This window comes from Furipterus horrens, unplaced genomic scaffold (genome assembly GCF_987537825.1).
Source record: "Furipterus horrens unplaced genomic scaffold, mFurHor1.1.pri manual_scaffold_8, whole genome shotgun sequence".
Lineage (NCBI taxonomy): Eukaryota > Metazoa > Chordata > Mammalia > Chiroptera > Furipteridae > Furipterus > Furipterus horrens.
In genome coordinates this window covers 100,557,098-100,576,392 of record NW_028327178.1, presented here as the reverse complement: position 1 = coordinate 100,576,392, position 19,295 = coordinate 100,557,098, and the positions used below count along the sequence as shown (strand labels likewise).

Genomic DNA, 19,295 nt, shown 5'->3' with positions numbered 1-19,295 from the left:
TAAAGCATTGACGTAATCAGCTGTGCACAAATGATGTGGTAGCGAGAAAACTGAGAGTGTTCCTTACCTGGCCATGCCAATGTACTGCCGTAACTTAATAAAAACTGCCCAAGTGACAGTGTGTCTGCTGAATGGATTTTCTTACACCATCTGGTTGTCATTGTAGTTCTTTTGTTGATGCTTTCATTTGAAATGTGCTGATGATCTTGTTTTTATTCCGTAGCATTGAACAGATGGGTTGATTATTCTTTTCAGATAATAATAAGGCAGCGGAAAGAAGAAATATGAATACGGCTCCATCAAGACCCAGCCCCACACGAAGGTAAAGTACCCTGAAGCAGTGAGTTACCTTGGGAGAGTTGGGCTCTGGGGAGTTAAGCCCAACTTCGTACATCAAGGGTCTTTTCTTCCCCCCCAACAAGTCAGAAACACTCAAGCAAACAATAAGAACGTGAACCATGTGTGAAGGGCCTTGCTGCTTTTGTTTAACGTGCATCAGGAGATGCAGAGGAAGCTTTGTGTTTTCGGTGGCAAACCCAGCAAGTTCAGCTTGCAACATGAGTTGCAGGCGATTGGAAGAGGATAAACCTCTGTCCCCAGCTCACGTGTCAGTGGGAGCCTCCACAGCAGGAGTGCCCCAGAGCCGTTGGCGTGTGCCATGTTGCACCGCAGCAGGCAGCAAAGATTCGACACTTCATTCCGAATGGCGGCCAGTCCAGATGTTAACCCAGGTTTGCAGAAAGTGCTGCTGAGAAATTGCTGCAGATCCAGTTTGCTCACATGCTCGGGTTACCTCCTGAGGGGAAATAAAAAGGGCAAAACCACTTCATCTCTCAAAAGTCTCCCTTTTTCTTAGCTTTCCTGGAAATAAAAGGCCTTTCCCCCAATATAGTCCTTCTCCCAACATAAACAGAAGAGAGAGTCCTGATCTGTGCCCTGGAAATATGCATTAAATTGGCCCCTTCTCACAACGAAGAGCCTTATTAATGTTACCATTTACACCAAAATGAGTGTATTGTGTCCAAAGGGTCTGACCCCGTAGTGGCACACTAGTGGATGCAGTATATGCAGTTTTGTGCGGAATGCAGGCAGATGCGATATATTTCATTTCTGGTGTCTCGTCATGGCCCAAGTGGATACTTAATGTGCATTTTGCCTTTGTCCCTAACTAAAAATACCAACTTCCCACAGTAAACTACGTTCCAAAACCATATACCACAGTAAACTATTTCCTACAATGAGTCCTATTCTGTACTGGTACCTTCACAGGTCAGCCGAGGATGTACCCAACTGAGCACTTACACATAACATACAGCCATCCTGCTTTGGGACAGAAACACTTTTATATACTATTACCTACTTAGAGGAAAGAAAGGCTGCTGTGTATTTGGTGTATATGCTCCCACTTGGGTATTTTCTAAGCTACCAGGAATAGATTACACATGTCTGCTACAGAGTTCAAGCAGACCCTAGGGGCAAGGTAATGCTGCCAATTTCATTTGGATTCTTTGAGCACTCTACCTGGGCAGAAGAGTTGAATCTGATACCACAACTATAGTTGTCAGGTGGATGCTCTGATCTCAGCTGCAGAAGTGAGCATGTACATTGGTATTCTCTCTGTTCTCTGTCACCATAAGGAATACCTGCAGCTTGTTAGGTGTTTTGTTGATTGATTTTGTGACTGTGTATGATTATCCTGATGATTATCCTGAAGAGCATAAACAAGTCTTGCAGACCTTCAACGGTTCCATATAGTAGCTGCTTCCGTTATGCTGCGTCTAACCACACTGCAGATTTGGGGCAGCCCCATCTGTGTTGCATCTCGTTGCCCCAGTAAACGCGGAATACACGTGGCTAAGAGTTTTCATCTACTGGTCAGAACTATGGGACTCCGCATTGGAAGCAGTGGTTGCCAAATGGCATGAAAGGAGACGTCATGTGTATCCACTCTCCAAGGAGCTCTAATGTGTGTGTTACTGACCTAGCTAGTTTACCAGGAGTGTGGAATGGTAAAAGAAAACTGACTCCACTCGTAAAATCCTCCCCCCAGTCTGTTGTCCCATGATGTTTATCATCTCTAGATAGTGCTGTCTGTGTGTTTCTGAAGACAGAAAGGAAGGGGGAGCTCATTGCAGAATACAGAGTAATTTCTGTATTATAAATTGAGGAGAATATTTTATATCATCCTATTACAGTATTCCCTCACTTATCGCGGGTTTTACATTCCAGACCCCCCCCCAGCGAAGTAGGAACCTTACATTTATTCTACACTCTTAAACCTACGTAACTTTAACAACATACGTATACCATACTGCAAAATCCCACGATATAGCAAAAAATCCACGATAAATAATTAAATATAATATTTTTAAAAATCCCGTGATACAGTGAGGCTGTGATAAGTGAACCACAATATAGTGAGGGACTACTGTAATGATACCCAGATGCTTTTAACATTTCCAGCTGATTGTAGCTTTCAACAAACATTGGCAACGTTGGGGGAAATAAACAACTCCCCTGGTTGGAATCCAGTATAGCCATTGTCAGGGCATTAAATTAAAAAGATTAATCTTAAACTAGGCTAGAATGTAACTCCATAACTTCATCTGTAATGAAAGAAATAGCTTTATGCCTTTTTTAAAAAAATGCCCCCCCAAATATATGCAGACAGCGTTGTAGGAGGCTTTTTAAAATGTTCTTATCATATATAAATATGTCATTTTTATATACCTTTTAAAATATTGCCTTATGCAGAAATACATTTTGAAATGAGGTTGTTTAGGATGTGGATAGGGCAGTGGCTTCCTGCTTTATTTACAATCAATGGAGGGACAGCGAGGCTAATTCAAATTCTTTTAAGAATCAGGCTTCCTCTTGGTGATATGTCCCTAACTGGATTCTTCACCATGTTATTTAACATGCTGAAATTTCATACAGTCATGTTTAATAAGGTTCAGGGAAGAGGGATGTTCACAGTTGATAAAACCTGTTCTGAATCCCATCTAAAACCTGAGCAGAATCCTAGGTTTTTACCTTTAAAAATAAAAAATTTTAAACCCTAACACCAGACAAACTATAAACATTATATTTAAAGTATAACATTAACATTTTGGTCATTGCCCTGATCATGCATTATCTCTTTAAGATATATCAATAGGACCGAAATAAAATTCAATTAGGCAAGATGGATGAGTGGTTCGCCTGGAAGGGGCTGATCATTTTTCTGAGGGTGAACACTGGACATCACTTTAGGTACATGCCTCTAGTCGAAGCCTTGAATTCCAAATGTACCAGTAGGTTGGCAAAAACCAAACTGCCTGCATTTGACAACTCTTAATGTTTTTATGTTCCCCCAGCCATGGAGAATGCATTGTTCACGGGGGGGGGGGGGGGGGGGGGGGGGGGAATCACTGTACCCATGACAAATATTCCCCTTAAATTGTACCTTTATGTGTTCAGTGCTGCTACTTTTAAATTGTTTTTAAGCATGCTGGCAAGACCTTTGTAACACCTTGTTTTTCTGGACTTTAACCTTGAGTATCAAAACACCTAGTACTTTGGGAGTTTTCACGGGATTATCACCTCTTGGTGTCGCTGAAAGCCACAGTTCTGCTGGCACTGCTCTCTGTTCAGTGACGTGACTCCCTAATGGCTCCAGCTGTCAGTGTGTAATTCTGACAGTGTTGGCCCAGCCAAGCACGGAACTTCGTATCGGAAATCCCTGCTCTGAATCAGATTTGTCTGAAGTCTCAGCATCTAAGCTTTGGGACCACTTCATCTGCTTCCTTTGTCATGCAAGTTGTCTAGCAGTGGTACTAGGTGTTAAGCCGCCTTCAAAGACTGGACTGATTCTGATTGTACCTCAGATGGTCTCAATTTCCATTTGCAGCTCAACACCTTGAAGCATACCCCTACGCTTCCCTGTGACTTCCAAGTGACACGGTGTTTCTTCATCCTTCCCATATAACCTGAAGAAGAGCAAATAGAATTAATGTGTCTACATGAAAAGCTCTGCAGAGAGTTTTCTCCGTATTTTTATTAATGATCGTAGGCCAGGTGCCTCTTCGGTGAAAGTCATCAGAAACTAGGTTCATCTGAAATAACCTACTAGACAAGTTTCTTATATGGCCTGAAGATTATTTCTGCCTGTCCACAATGTTAATTCCTTTGATAATTGCTTGCTCCTTGGGTGTGAGACAGCCCTAACTCTAGGTGGACCTCACAATTAAAGATTCCAGGCTGCGATTACCTCGGAACTAATACGTAAGAGGAGCCGTCAGTTCTCAGTAAGTGCCGTCTCAACCAACAGAAAAGCCATATTTGTGCTTCAGAAAATCATCAACATGCTTCCTAGGGAGAAACGTGGGCACTTAGAAAACTTGGATCTGCGAGGTGTGAAAGCTTATTGCGCCCCATATCCTGTGTGCACCTAATGACAAAATTCTCCACAAGTCTGCTGTTTCCGTTTCTGACGGTAGCGTGGAGCCATCGTGGTGGGGGATCAGCATCACACAGCAGCCAGCCATTTAGATAATTACATTTGTGGACAGTATCTGTGACAGAACAGAAGTACAAAAAGCTGATGGAGGATTTTTTTTTCAGGAGGAAAAAAAAGGCTCGACCTCCCAAGGAAAATATTATAGTGAACAAAAAGATATTGACAAAGAAAAAGACAAATGCCTTCTTCCCTGACCTTCTGTACAGCCAAAGCCAGAGAACACCATCCTGGGCTTAAGGTTTTGGCCTCTGGCCGAGCACACCTCAAAGTCCCTTACAGTCTTCGAGATGATCATCTCTCGGTTCTTACTCTATAAGCTCTCAAGTGAATAGTATTCTGCACTGCCCCGTTAGTTTCCTGGGAGAGAAGCAATTCTGCCAGAAGCACATCACTTGCATCTGAGCCATGCGTGGCTTTTCCCTTCACCTGTACCTCCCTTACCTCTCAAATGCTTCCAGATGATGGCTGTATTTCTCTCAAGGCAACAGATGAATGTGTAACAGAATTTTAGTAGTGTTTGTCACCTGCCTTCCGTGTGTGGACTCCAGTGCTGAAATTTACTTTAACCACGTTTTAGTTTTGTTTTAGCCTTTAGTGACCTGGTACCGGAGGGTACACTGCATTTGGTCTCCAGTGAAACTCCGCTGGTGCTGTGGGATATTTTGAACCTTATGCTCCAGAAACTTGCTTCTAACCCACTTGTTACCTGAGGTCAAGCATCTCATTCAGCAGCAGGCTTCCTTCTTGCGACACTGAATCCTGCACACTGTACCACCCTTTCGATAGCTGGTTCTTGCTTTGAGAAAGATGTTGGGGCCAGCAGCAGGAGCCCTTGGAGCGCTTTTGTCCTGGGGAAATTGTTTGGGTCCTAAAGTGACCCTAAAGTTTTTTCTTTTGTTTTTGTCTTCAGAGGAACAGTAGTCTGTCATACTGCTCATCTTTTGGAGAAAGAAAAACAGCTTTGCCTTCTCATTTTAGAGAATTATCTTCTCTATCCCTACTTCCATCCCTCCTTTGGTTCTTTTCCCCCTTATGAATCTCTCTCCTGCATTTTTTCCCAGGAAGCAATTGAGGGGGAATTGGTGGTTGTGTTGCACATGGACTTCATATTCATTGAGGGAAGGGGCGGGGTGGGGGGGGAGCTGCTTGCCCTCCCAAACTGGAAGCATGAACCTCGGCTTTGAGAATATGAGGTTATAGTCAACCTCCAGGGAATGGACTCCTGACAGGTAAGTTAGGTATTTCAGTGGATTCACAAGAATGAGAACCAAATACGGCATTCATGATTATCCTAAGATGTGAATAATGTGCTGTGACACGGTGTTCTTATCTGTATTCCTGCCCCTGTTTCCACGCGCCCAGGGCTTTGTGTGTGGTCTGTGGTCTGTCAGGCTCATGATCTCTCTCAGCCCTTGTTGCCAAGAACACTTGAAATCTGATTCTACCTCTAATGACTACTTCCAACTGCTCCCCAAGGCAGTTTTATCTGCTGATCATTAATCCAAAAATACTTTACAGTTGTCCCTTCCCATTGGATTCTGAATGTTTGCCCACAGTATATACTGTATCAGATGTTATACGTGTTTAGGAGGATTATATGACATAATAAGGAAAACTGAGATTAAAATCTTGGTTAATCTCTTTGTTCTAATAGGAAAAATGTTTAGCTGTCCTCATTTAAATTCCCTGGTCTCCCATATGCTTCCTCCCACAAATCAGGAGTTCTTGTGAGTCTTAAAGTATATGACAAGGACTTTCCATAGAAGCAGAATTGTCATTTAAATTGTTCTTGCTATGCTCTGCAGATGAAGTGAAATTGAGGTTTTCTACCAAGCTGATGGCATCATGGTGAATGCCTCATGTGTGTAATCAGGTAGCGACGCAAGTATCAACGAAATACGGTTCCTGTTCTTCAGAGGCTTACAGTTTAGTTGAATAATTCATTAAACATTTCCTGAACTTTGCGCTGTGTGCTAGGGATACAAAGCCGCCTGCTGTTTACTAGGGAGGACATGTAAACAGATAATTACAGAACAGTGTGGTGGAGCATCTGCATTCCAGATATAGTGGAGTTTATGATCAAAGTTCACCGATACTCCTTGCCCTCGTGGACTTGTAGTCTAGTAGGCCGGACGAACAAGTAAAAACAAAGTGTTGTGAGAGGATATGGCCATGATTTAGAGGTAGAAGATAAACTTTTAAACTATCAAAATGAGGGAACAAGAGAGATTCCCTTAGCTAGTTATAGCTGACAGGTCAGTGTGGCAAGAAAGCAGTAAACTAGGGAGAGCGTGAGACAGGACCAGAGACGGGAGCCAGGACCATGCAGGATCTGATTAGCACTAGAAGTTTTTTATTGAACTCCAGATACTGTGAGAAATCAGTGAAGGGTTTTACATAATTAAAAGATCACTAAAGTAATCTGGAGAAAGACTAGAAAAGAGGCCAGAGCAGACATGGGTAAAATGGAAGGCCTTTGCTGTGGTTTTAAGGAAAGATGATTATGGGCTGACCTTCAGTGGTACCAGTAGACATAGAGAAATGTGAACAGAATGGGTAGAAGTTTCAGAGAAAGAATGAATGAAATTTGGAAATGTGATTAGAAGAGTGGATGACATCCACTTCCCTGGCTTGAGGAACTGGGTAGATGGATGAAGCATTTATTGAGATGGGTAGGACTGGAGGAGGAGAATATTTGTTGGGGAAGATCAGGAGTTCAGGGCAGGTGTTATGGAGGAGGTAATATGGGCCAAACAAGAAGACATTGTTGTCAAGATGAGTAATAGAAATAATGAGTGCTCTAAGAGTTGAGCAGGAGAAACATGAGCGAAGAGTTCTTGGAAGACATGGAACATGAACTTGCCTGTGAGGGTTGGGTACTATTTGGATTAGTGCAGGAAAAATAATCCAGGTTGAAAAACCATGTGACAAAAATATTGAAATAGATAAGTTGTGTGAGTTAAGTCATAACAGCTTAAGTAAAACTGAGGGTGTTGAATTAGGAAATGGAGGACAGGTAGTAGTTGGAAAGGGGAGAGATTTGTTAGGGGCGCCTAGAAGTGCAAGAGTCAAACTGATTGGTAACAGATGGTAATTTGGGTGGTTAACTGGTCTTTATGTGTTGAATGAATTGAAATCTGTAAGGTTGGTTTTTGTTTTGTTTTTTGGAAACCTGGTGCCAGTATAAGGTTTTGGATTGAATTTATAAATCCAGTAAAAAGGAAAAACAAAAAGAATTCAAGTGACCTAATTGAGATAGGGAAGGAAGAATCAAAGTTAACTTTCAAGAACTTAAACCTTGGTCACTGGAAAGATGATTCCTGGCAGAAGTGAAAATGTCAGGAATAGGACTGAGTGGGTTGAATAAGAAGTTTAATTTTAGATTTGTTGAGGGTAAGTTTCCAGTGGAGTGGAATGTCTCTTGAAGAATATTGAATCGGAGCAGGCCAAACATCTGTGACTTCAAACACTGTTTAAAAAACAAAAAACCTTGGTAAAAAAGGAACTAGGTTCTTCATAAACCTCAGATTGAGAGAGACCAGTATTCAGTAACTACACTGAGAAGACAGACTGAGTGTTCTTGCACCTTACTGTGTGTGCCATATTGTACTTTTTCTTTTCCCCTTAATTTGATTATCCTGCTAGATATTTTAAGTGAAATTTTCTGCACTTCAAGGAAAACACTTTTGATTATCATTACTTTGTATAAAACTGTGCCATTTCTTTTTTTCTTCGTGAGTCTTGCCCCTTACTGAGTCCCCGACAGCTTTTTCCCCCTTCTAAAATCTCTCACACAGATCTGGTGGGAGAAAATAGGTCCTGGGAGAAAGACACTTTGACCGCGAACACCGGCTGAGATTGAGATGCTAGATTACTTACTCCCTGAAGCCTGAGAAACCTTTGACTTTGGGTCATCCATTCTTCCTTTGTCCTAAACCTTTGAGATTGTAGAACCTACTAGTTTTTATTTACTGACCAGATGGGTGGCTGTCCTTAAAATTTTAGTCATGTTGTCATTGTTTTGTTACCATGTTTTAGTGAAAAAAAAAACGCTTAGAGGGTGGGGGCTTCCTCTAATTAAGAGCTGAAGCGTTAGCTACGTTCAATTTCTTTGTCTTAGCATCTTCTTGCTGCCTTCCACAGAGATCCATATGGCTTTGGAGATAGTCGAGATACAAGACGTGATCGATCCCCAATTCAAGGAAGTCCAAGGAGAGAGCCCCGGGATGGCAGAAATGGCCGGGATGCCCGGGATAGCAGAGACATGCGAGACCCCCGAGACCTGCGGGACCACAGAGATAGCAGAGACATTCGGGATCACAGAGACAGCAGGAGTATGCGTGACGCTCGGGACATACGGGATTTTAGAGACTTCCGTGATCTGAGGGACTCTAGGGATTTTCGAGATCACCGAGACCCCATGTACGACAGATACAGAGAGATGAGAGACTCCCGAGATCCCATGTACAGGTACAGGTACAGCTGTTCTGCTTATTTGGGGGTTTTGTTTGTTTGTTTTGGTAACAGTCTTTTTTTATGTGTGTTCTGTTAAACTGATTGAAAGCTCTGAAGAGCCGTGTTTTTATCAGCCTTATATTTCCAGTGTCTGTCAAATGGCAGATATGCTGCATGATAAATATTTTAGCTAATGAATCTGGGTCTCTCCCTGTGGCCTATGAAAGGCAACGTTGTGCAAATGGAAAAAAGATGGAGTGCAGATTGTTTTGGCAGTGCGCAAGCACATGGAAGATACACAAATGACCGATAAGTATGAGAGAAGATGCTTGGCATCATCTTCAGGCATCAGGGAAATGCAAATCAAAGCCGCAGTGCTGCCATTTCATACCTGCTAGGGTGGTTCTCATTTATTTTCAAAGGAAAAACAAAATAGCGCATGTTGGTGAGGTGTGGAGAAACTGGAACACTTTTACATCGCTGATAGGGATGTGAAATAGTGTGGCCGTTACAGAAAGCAATTTGGCAGTTCCTCAGAATGTTATAAATATAGTAGAATTACTGTGATCCATCGATCCCAGTCCTGAGTATACCCAGAAGAATTGGAGAGAGGGACTCAGACACTGGTACATGAGTGTGCATAACAGCACTGTTCACAGTAACCGGAAGGCAGGCTCAACCCAAAGGCCGTCAGTAGGTTGGTTTTTAAAATGTGATAAATTCATGCAATAAAATAGTATTCAACCAAGTGTCGCTGGTTCAATTCCCAGTCAGGGCACAAGACTAGGTTGCACGTCAGGTTCTCAGTAGGGGGGCGCGTGAGAGGCAACCACACAGCGATGTTTTTCTCCCTCTCTTTCTCCTTTCCCCCTCTCTAAAAACAAACAAATAAAATTGTTTTAAAAAAGAATAGTATTTAGCCATAAAAAGGAACGTGATACTGGTATCTGCTACAACATGGATAGACCTTGAAAACATAATGCTAAGTGAAATAAGCCAGACAGACACACTAGACAAATATTATATAATCCCATTTATATGAAGTATCTAGAAAAGGCAAGTTCATAGAGACAAAGTAGATTGGGGGTTACAGGAAGGGGCATGAAGAGTTATTTCTTACTGGATACAGAGTTTCTATTGTGGACGATGAAAACCTATTGGGTGTGTGTATAAATATATACGCATATGTACACACGCACACATTTTTCTTTTAGCCACAAACTTTGGAAAGCACAGGGAAAGGAATGGGAGAAGGAGGCACACGGAATGGTTCCTCAGAACGAACATCAATAATACTACCAGTTGTTTTGTGTTTGCTTTGTGCCAGGGCCTGCGCTGAGAACTTTCTGTACATACACTCATTTTGCAAGGCACATTAACTCATTCACAGCCGCAGGGCTGGTAAGCAGTGAGTCCCACATGCAGGTGTACCTCATTCTATTGCACTTAAAAATTGAAGACAAGGCCCTCCACCAGCAAAAAGATTATGGCTCACTATTGCTATACTTTGTTGCAGTCTGGAACCATACCTGCAATATTTTCAAGGCATGCCTATACACAAACCTCGATTGTCTAGTCCCCAAGTCCTTTGCCTTACTATGCTTATTACTTCCTCAAAGGGGACTGTGTCTTGAAGAAATCTCTATCTCATTTTTGCAGGAGAGGACAGTTTTAATTTTGTGCAAATTTCTTTAACTTTACAGGAGAGAAAGCTCTTATGACCGATACCTGCGAATGGATGACTATGGCAGGAGAAAGGATGACTCTTACTTTGACCGTTACAGAGAGAGCTTTGATGGACGAGGCCCCCCGGGCCCAGAAAGTCAGTCTCGTGCAAAAGGTAAAGTAGCAGAAGCAGTGTGTTCCTGTTACTGGTGGACTACTTTACAAAAGAAAGAGCAAACTACTAACTGACTGAAAAGGGGCTAATGACTTGGCTAAGCAATTCACGAAAAGAAATTGTTAAATGCAAATTAGTATCATCTGGTTTAGTCATCTAACAAGGAGAAATAAATATGAAATTTCAGCAATAAGAAATAAAAGGTTGGAGCTAAATAAGTTGCTTGCTTTTTGCCCATTGACCAAATCTACATTATCTCTGCAGCATGAGATTAGGAGTTTTGTTTGTTTTATTTATAATTTTTACCCAACAGCGTCTCTCTTTGATAAAAAAGATAAACATTTTTAAAAGCCTGATTTTCTCAATACATCTTTAAAGATTTTTAAATTGCTTCATACCTGGTCAAGTTAAGAACCTCATTTTTAATTTGTAATAAAACTTTACTACCCAATTTGTTTTCGAAAACATAGGAAATTACAAGTACCTATTAGTAAAGGGTCTAAAATAGTCCCCAAAATGCAAATTATAATAATAATGAAATATACCATCTTTTACCTGTCAGGTTGTCGAGAATTTTTTTTAATGGCAAAACCCAGTGTTGACTAAGTTGTGGGAAAATGGCACTAGATGGTTCACCCCTGTGGAGGAATGAGTTAGTGAGAGCCTTTCTAGAGGCTGCTGTGGCAGTGTGTCAGATGAAGCATTAGAGTGGCCACATCCTGTAATCCACTTATTCCATTTCAGTGCATTTATAATAGTAAGGAATAATACTAATGGTTATCTTTAGGAGATAGTCTATAGGATTAATAGAGAGAGAGAGTTAGACCTTTGCCTGCATGTACTTCAGGATTCAGAGTAAGGCCTGTGACTTATGTTTATAAAATGCACAGTCCGTATTTCAGTTTTCCCTGGTGGTATCTTGCAGAGCGTTTGAAACGTGAAGAATGGCGTAGAGAAGAGCTTTATCGCCAATATTTTGAAGAAATTCAGAGACGCTTTGATGCTGAGAGACCCGTTGATTGTTCTGTGATTGTGGTCAACAAGCAGACTAAGTAAGAGCCCTTTGGATGTTTCTCCTGAGTAAGGGGGAGGGTCAGAATTGACAGTCAGGCTCCTTCTTGGCAGCTGTTCCCACTAACCCTGATCCATGTCCTCTGGCATGCTCTGCTGTCTTAACCAGGGTTCTTTCAGTTCTAAGTGACAGAAAACCCATTACAAACCAGCTTATATCCCGTGAGCAAAGTTTTAGTTTGCTTAGATGGGAGGTTCAGGCATGGCCATATCCAGCATCAAAATGTGATGCCTTCATTCTCAGACATGCATTCTACTGGGAAAGGCAGAGTGGCACTGCCCTTGACCTGTATCTTTGTGGCTTAGTAAATCTAGTGGGAGGAGAGCTTCTCTTTCCTGGTGCTTCCGCCTAAAGTCCTGGAATTATTTCTTACTGGACTAACCTGGCTCACTTTCCCATTGTTAGAATAGTCACTTAGGCCAACGGTGCTGGGATGCCCTGATTGGCAGAGCTACATCATATATATACCCATCCCTAGAGCTAAATGTGGGACTAGCCCTGTGAAGCCATGTGAACTGAATTAGGGTTGCCTTCCCAACAGAAAATCGAAGCGAGAATATATGCTGGTCAGGCAAAGCAGTAGACGCCCCCTTCCATGGGACAACCCCAAATCCCCGGTACTTTGGGAGGCATGTCTCTGTATTTGTCAGTCAAGTACCAAGCCCCTGTGAAGTGCTGTGGCCTTGCAGAGCTGTTAGGTAACTGTACCAGTCAATTCAGAGCTCACAGCGCCATTTCACTCCACCTCTGTTTTACATTTTTTCCTTCAAAAGGCAGAGCAGAGACGCAGAAGGGAGTATAGCTGCTTGCAGGCTTGGCAGTAGCTATGTGTTCTTTCCCCAGATGATGAGTAAATAACTTCATGTATTTCTAGCAGTTTGGGGTCAAAGAGCTCTTTTCAAGGCAGAGGCTAGAGAAACAGGTGTTGAGCCACCAAGCAGCAGACAGAGTTCACAGGCTCTGGGCTGCCTTGTTTAGAGATAGATGCTGCTTTAACTATAGAAATGGGGGATGGGGGTTATTTAACACATGATAACAGCCATCATTTTCTGAGCACCTACTCTGTGCTACCCCCACACTAGGCACTTAACGTAAATTATTTTAAGTCTTCACAATAATCATGGTATGTGTGTATTCATTCAGCAATTTTTGTGTGTATATGGCAGATACTAGTGCTGGAGCTATCATGATAAGCAAACACACACAGCCCCTTCCTCTTATGGAGCTTATGCCCTAGTTGGGCAGGTGTATTGGCGATGAGTCCTATCAGAAGAAATATATCAAGGATCTAATTTAGATTGGAGAGAAGGTCAAGGAAGTGACATAGGAGCTGAGCTCCATTATTCCTGTTCCATTGGTAAAGAAACCGATGTTTGTAAGAGGTAAAGAGATCTGCTTCACAACTTTGCAAGTAATAATGTTAGGGCTGGGATCCAAACCCATCTTTCTAACATGGAAGCACATGCTTCTCCCACTGTATGCAGCCTCCCCAGAGACAGCTATGTCCTAGGCAGTGAGATGGTGTTAAGAAACTACCACTGGGCTAGAGAAAGAAGAGAAGGGCCTGACTACTAACAGCAGCTTGATATGTGGCCATTCTGAGCCAGTGTAAAGAGAAGGAAATGGTCTAGACCAGGGGTCCCCAACCCGGCAAGGACTGCTACTGATCCACGACCTGTCAGGAACTGGGCCACACAGCAGGAGGTGAGTGGCTGCCGAGCTTTGCTCGCATTACTGCCTGAGCTCCACCTCCTGTTTGCCTGCCCGCCTCATGCCCGTCAGTGTCTGGGGCCAAAAAGGTTGGGGACTGCTAGTCTAGATCCCTGGAGTCTGAAGAGGGCCCTGGGGAGGTACTAGGTGGGCTGGGATTTGAACTCTCGAAAGGAGCACACACAGCTGGCTGAGGTGCAACAGTGTGCAGATGGGGAGTTGGTCAAGAGGCTTACCTTGATCCTGTTTGTTTTTACAGAGATTATGCTGAATCTGTGGGGCGGAAGGTACGAGACCTAGGCATGGTAGTGGACTTGATCTTCCTCAACACAGAGGTTTCACTGTCTCAAGCCTTGGAGGATGTTAGCAGGGGAGGGTCTCCGTTTGCTATTGTCATCACCCAGCAACACCAGATTCACCGCTCCTGTACAGTCAACATCATGTTTGGAACCCCACAAGGTATGGAGGCTCCAGTGGGTCAGAATTTCAAAGGTAGTCACTAGTCCATGAATTCTTTCATGCCTTACTCAGAAGAAGCAGGTTTTGTGCAAATGATGCATATACTTCAGCTCAGACATAGTAGGGCCCTTTGGTGAGTGTGCTGGAGGAGGTTCACATAGTCATTTATTTGTCTGATACTCTTAGTGGGTACAGTTTTAGACCTACTATATATAAGACATTATATTTAGCCCTAGGTCTGTAACAGTGGTGTGCTAGCAAATGTGTACCAACCAGTTCTGGATGGGGAAAGGAGGGCTGTGTGGTTTATAGCATTTGCTGATTTCTGTAGTGCAAATGCTCTCGCCACGTCCTGGTTCAAGCCACCGATGCGAAGTCACTTCAGTGATAGTTGGGAAGGAGGTGCACAGCTGGCTCCCACCAGCAAGCAGTTCCAGCACAGCGCTGCTGCATGCCGCACCGAGTACAAGCGAATCCTTGCCTTCACCAGACGTCCAAGTGGGGGACAGAGAATACAGCAGGCAGTTGGGATACTATTTGTCAGTGCGCTAGACAGAGAGGCTGAGAACAGGAAGGGAACCCTGAACTAGAGGCCCAGGGCAGGTTCCTTGAAGTCCTTCCCTGAAGTGGCTTTTAGTACCTTACACCCAGAGTGCTGAGACTCAGCCAGCTGATGCCCTGCTCATTGCTCTTACAGCACAGACTTTTCCCTCTTCCTGCCACATTCGAGATCTCTGTTTGCCTGACCAGTTAACACCCATAACCACAAAATGTGTCAGGCTCTCCAGTGGGCCATTTGTCTCTGAGGAATAGCCCTCAAGATGTGTGAGTCCATATATATAAAGTTCTAAGGAGTCTTTTCACCACCCTGTAAATCATGTTGCCCCAAGGTGAGGAGAGGAGTTATTTAGGGTCACATTTGGTCTTAATCTGTGACCTTTGAACTTAGGAATTCAAAAACAGTAGGCCAGCTCTATCCTGAGAAGCACAGCGGAGAGGCAGGCTTTCCTGAATTCGACCCCCTACAGCCTGCCTTGCGTGGTTATTCCCCACGTGGTCTTTTTGATCTGCGGGAGGTGGTTGTTTTTACTACAAGTCTGTGATCTGGGAGTTCCGCAAAGTACCAACTGTACGGAGATGTTTATTCCCCACGGAAGGAATCCGTTCGTGTACCTTCCCAGCCTCATCTCCTTCCCATCTCCCACCCCAAGGCCTTTTGTTACTGAAATGGTTTTCTTGCTGGTTTGAGGTTAGGAACAGTTTGGTAGAGTAGCAGGAGGGCACTGAAATCTGTCATGGGAGAAAGTAAATCACATAATTCCTCCTGCAGAGCACCGCAACATGCCCCAGGCGGACGCCATGGTGCTGGTGGCCAGGAATTACGAGCGCTACAAGAACGAGTGCCGGGAAAAGGAGCGTGAGGAGATTGCCAGACAGGCAGCCAAGATGGCCAATGAAGCAATTCTGCAGGAAAGAGAGCGAGGAGGCCCTGAGGAAGGAGTACGTGGGGGCCATCCTCCAGCCATCCAAAGCCTCATCAACCTGCTGGCAGACAACAGGTACCTCACTGCCGAAGAAACTGACAAGATCATCAACTATCTGCGAGAGAGAAAAGAGCGGCTGATGAGGAGCAGCACCGACTCTCTGCCTGGTGAGCTACATGGCAGGGCCGAGGTGAAGTTCTGACTCTGCATTTCTCTAATTCCCAGGCTCTGTTGGGAGGGTGGGAGGCCCAGGGCTCTTTTGGGTGGGTAAAGGAAATGAGCCCATCCCTTGGGTTCGCCCATGGGCCTCTATGCTGTTATACTGATAACTTAAGATTTGGGTACGGAATTCTGACCCCTGTAATTAAGCTGGTGATGGGTAGACTAATATTGCTGGCTCCCTGGTAACCATGGTGGATGTCTGTTTTACTTTTAAGTAGTTCTCTGGGGGAACTAGGCTGTTTTCTGGAGACAGCCCATCCCATGGAGTGGCCCCTTTGGGAAACTGGTGTTACATTTTGTGTGATTGGCGTGATCATTGATTATTGTTCTTTCCTGAGTTGTTAAGCCTCCTGTACTTTCAACCAGATACCTCCTCCTCCTGTCTTCCAGGCCCGATTTCCCACCAGCCACTCGGGGCGACCTCGGGTGCCTCACTGAAAACACAGCCAAGCTCCCAGCCGCTCCAGAGCGGCCAAGTGCTCCCCTCTGCTACACCCACTCCAGCTGCTCCCCCCATCTCCCAACAAGAGCTTCAGGCCAAAATCCTCAGCCTCTTCAATAGTGGCACGGTTGCGGCCAATAGCAGCTCTACACCTCCCTCAGTCGCTGCCGGAAACACCCAGAACCAGAATTTTTCCACAGCACCGAACAGCCAGCCTCAGCAAAGATCACAGGCCTCTGGCAATCAGCCTCCAAACATTTTGGGACAGTCAGGATCTGCTCAGAACATGGGCCCCAGGCCTGGGGCTCCTTCCCAAGGGCTCTTTGGCCAGCCTTCCAGTCGCCTGGCACCTGCCAGCAGCATAGCTAGCCAGAGGCCTGTGTCTTCCACAGTTATCAACTTTGACAATCCAAGTGTACAGAAGGCTCTGGACACCCTCATCCAGAGTGGCCCTGCGCTCTCCCACCTGGTTAGCCAAACCACGGCACAGGTGGGGCAACCCCCGGCACCCATGGGATCTTACCAGAGGCATTACTGAGGCTCAATCTCTCAACTACTCCCAGCTCCCTCATCCCTGGCCGCCTTCCACCTGTTGCGTTCTAAATAGCGTTGTTTGGAGGATGTTCCCCGCACCTGTCCAGGTCACATCAAATGTCATGTTTCTACCACCTGCTCTCTCTTCTGCCCAAGGCTGTGTTGCTTATTCCTTCCACAGTCAAGAGTTTATACTGTATTTGGGGATGTATCTTTTTTTGGTTGTTTTTGGTTTTTTGTAGAAAATAAATAATTTCTGGGGTCACTTGGGTGGCAGTATAGGTGTCTGGGCTCAGTTTATATTTCATGGGTTTCAAACATGGGTTTCTCTGGTCTCTTGTCAGTCGGATTAGGGGGCTGGGTAGGAGGGAGAAAAAGCCAAGCCCCAATGGGCTGAGTTTGGAATGGCACTTTCATGTCAATAGCCACTGCTTTTGTTGATTGTCCAGCCTCACACAGACCAGCCAGAGCTCCGGCTCCTACCTGCAGCTCCCGCCCAGGGCCGCACAGCAGACCGGGCTTGGCAGGCGTGGCGTCCTTGCGTTCCACCTCCCACGTGGAGAGGGCTGCTTGGGGGTTTATAGTTCGGCTGCTCTGGAGTTCAGGAGTGTGTGTGGCAGCCACACAAGCAGACACTTTTCTGCCTACCCAATATTGTTGGTTTGGGGTTTTCTCATTTTTCCCCTCTTTTGCTTTCATTGGAGGATCTCCAATGGACTAAATAGTCCCAGTCACCAGCAATTTAACGTTGAACTGTGAATCTGGGCCCCCAACCACTCTTACCCCCCTGAACATTTCTGTCACCCTCTCCCGCTCCAGCAGTAGCTTCATGGAGTCAGTTCTGAGAAGGCAACTCTAGACTCTGGCATTGAACACCAGTTTTTCAGTGATTATTTTTGAGTTCTTGACTCAAAAACCAATCTCTTTTTTTTTTTCATCTGGACTCTTGTTCTGTTTTCTGAGTAGCAGGAGGTAGGGACCATTTTGATGTCAGACTTTTGGTAGCTAGACATATATTCTTGATACAGGCGGCTGTTCATCACTTTTGAGCCAGAGTGAAATTAGAGAGAGGACTTCTGGCTGCTGCTCTAAATGGAGCCAAAGGGAGCTGCCCTCTCCCTAGGGATGGTGCTCATTCGAGCCCTGTGGATCACAGCCTCAAGGGGCCCCTGGCAGGGGCAAGGGAGAGCAGTGATTCCAGCTGAGTCCCTGTCTGTGGCTGAACGAACAGTGGTTCCAAAAACTCAAGGTCCCCAGATGGCAGCATTTTATGTTCTGACCTGTTTGTGTTATATAGTGTTTTTCCCCCCTTTGAAATTCTTGTGTTGTTAATAAGATGAGATGATTACTTTTTAATTAAAAGGAAAAAGGAAAAGCTGTGTCATCTTTTTTGGGTGTGACTGCATTCCCTCCCAGAGGTGCAAGGTGAGGGTCCCTGCTGGAGCACTGACTAGTCTCAGTCCACCGTGAAGCCTCGCAACCCGGTCTAACCCCAGCTCCTCTGCAGCTTACCTCGTTAGAAGCTTCAGCAGCAGCAAAGAGCAGGAGCCTGCCGGCTCATGATAACGCTGTGTGACGCGTCTGTGTGTGTGGCAGGCTGTCAGTGTGTCAGCAGGCTTGTCCTCTTACTCTGTGAAGGGACAACAGGGCCACGAGGAGGCCATTTCAGGCCACTGGCCAGTGCAGTGAGGCGCCCCCGTTTCGATGTCATCTCAGTGGCCACCCTCTGTTCTGCTCATTATGCAGGGAGTTGGCAGAACCACAGAGTTACAGAAAACGTAGGAGCCTTGGAGAGCATTTGGTAATAGCCAACTCTGTCAGGAAATCTGCGCGGGGTGGGGGGGTGAAGTGAGTGGCACAAAGCCATTTTGGTAAGAGAGCAAACTGCAGACAGCACTGGGCCTGGTTAATCAGTGCTCACTGCCTCATAGGAGACGATGTTGGTGCCAGCGTTCTCGCTACGAGCCCCCTGCTCCCAGTTCCTTTGTCCCTCTAAAAACAGGATCCCAGAACGACCAGCATGGTGACGCAGCATGCAACAGCCAGACCTGGAGGTTCAGCCCATCCTGTCAGTGAAGTCCGGTGTTTTTTATTTTATTTTATTTTATTTTTTAATTTATGTTTAGAGAGAAGGGAAGGGACCTGGCCCTCAACCCAGGCATGTGCCCTGAGTACCCTGAGCGGGAATCGAACCGGCAGCCTTTCAGTTCATAGGCCAGTGCTCAATCCATTGAGCCAGGGCAAAGGTCAGTGTTCCTGATAAGTCGGGTTGTCCTTGTGAACCATGCTGAGTAACCCTCTTCGCACCTACTAATTTTCCCCCCTCGTGTGTCCAAACAGCACACCTCAGGCCATGAAGGGTATAATAAAATTATTTTTATTGCATTTTGTGCAGACGGGAGTCTAAAAAATTAATACAGTAAAAGCTGTAAAGCATTAAATGGGAGCATTCAACAATAAAGGAAAGAACCAACCCTCTCCTTATATTGGCACAAAAAACACAAGATCAATACTGAGGCAGAATGCGGCATACTGAAACACACTGGAAATTAAAGGCAGGCCTAATAATAATAATAAAT

At 44.8% G+C, this 19,295-nt stretch overlaps 1 protein-coding gene across 2 annotated transcripts in view; it reads left to right on the top strand.

Annotated features, from left to right (window-relative positions):
- Positions 1 to 17,186, top strand: part of NCOA5 (nuclear receptor coactivator 5) — a 28,529-nt gene extending 11,343 nt beyond the window's left edge. The window contains exons 2-8 of one of the 2 annotated variants that reach the window (XM_090286502.1): positions 256 to 322; positions 8,642 to 8,968; positions 10,657 to 10,793; positions 11,719 to 11,845; positions 13,835 to 14,034; positions 15,365 to 15,685; positions 16,131 to 17,186. In XM_090286502.1, the coding sequence (XP_090142628.1) occupies positions 285 to 322; positions 8,642 to 8,968; positions 10,657 to 10,793; positions 11,719 to 11,845; positions 13,835 to 14,034; positions 15,365 to 15,685; positions 16,131 to 16,720 (1,740 nt within the window). In that variant the 5' untranslated portion in view covers positions 256 to 284 and the 3' untranslated portion in view covers positions 16,721 to 17,186. Of the gene's footprint in view, positions 1 to 255; positions 323 to 8,641; positions 8,975 to 10,656; positions 10,794 to 11,718; positions 11,846 to 13,834; positions 14,035 to 15,364; positions 15,686 to 16,130 lie in introns of both variants that reach the window. The other variant, XM_090286501.1, reaches the window with a different exon arrangement.
- The last annotated feature ends 2,109 nt before the right edge of the window (positions 17,187 to 19,295 follow it).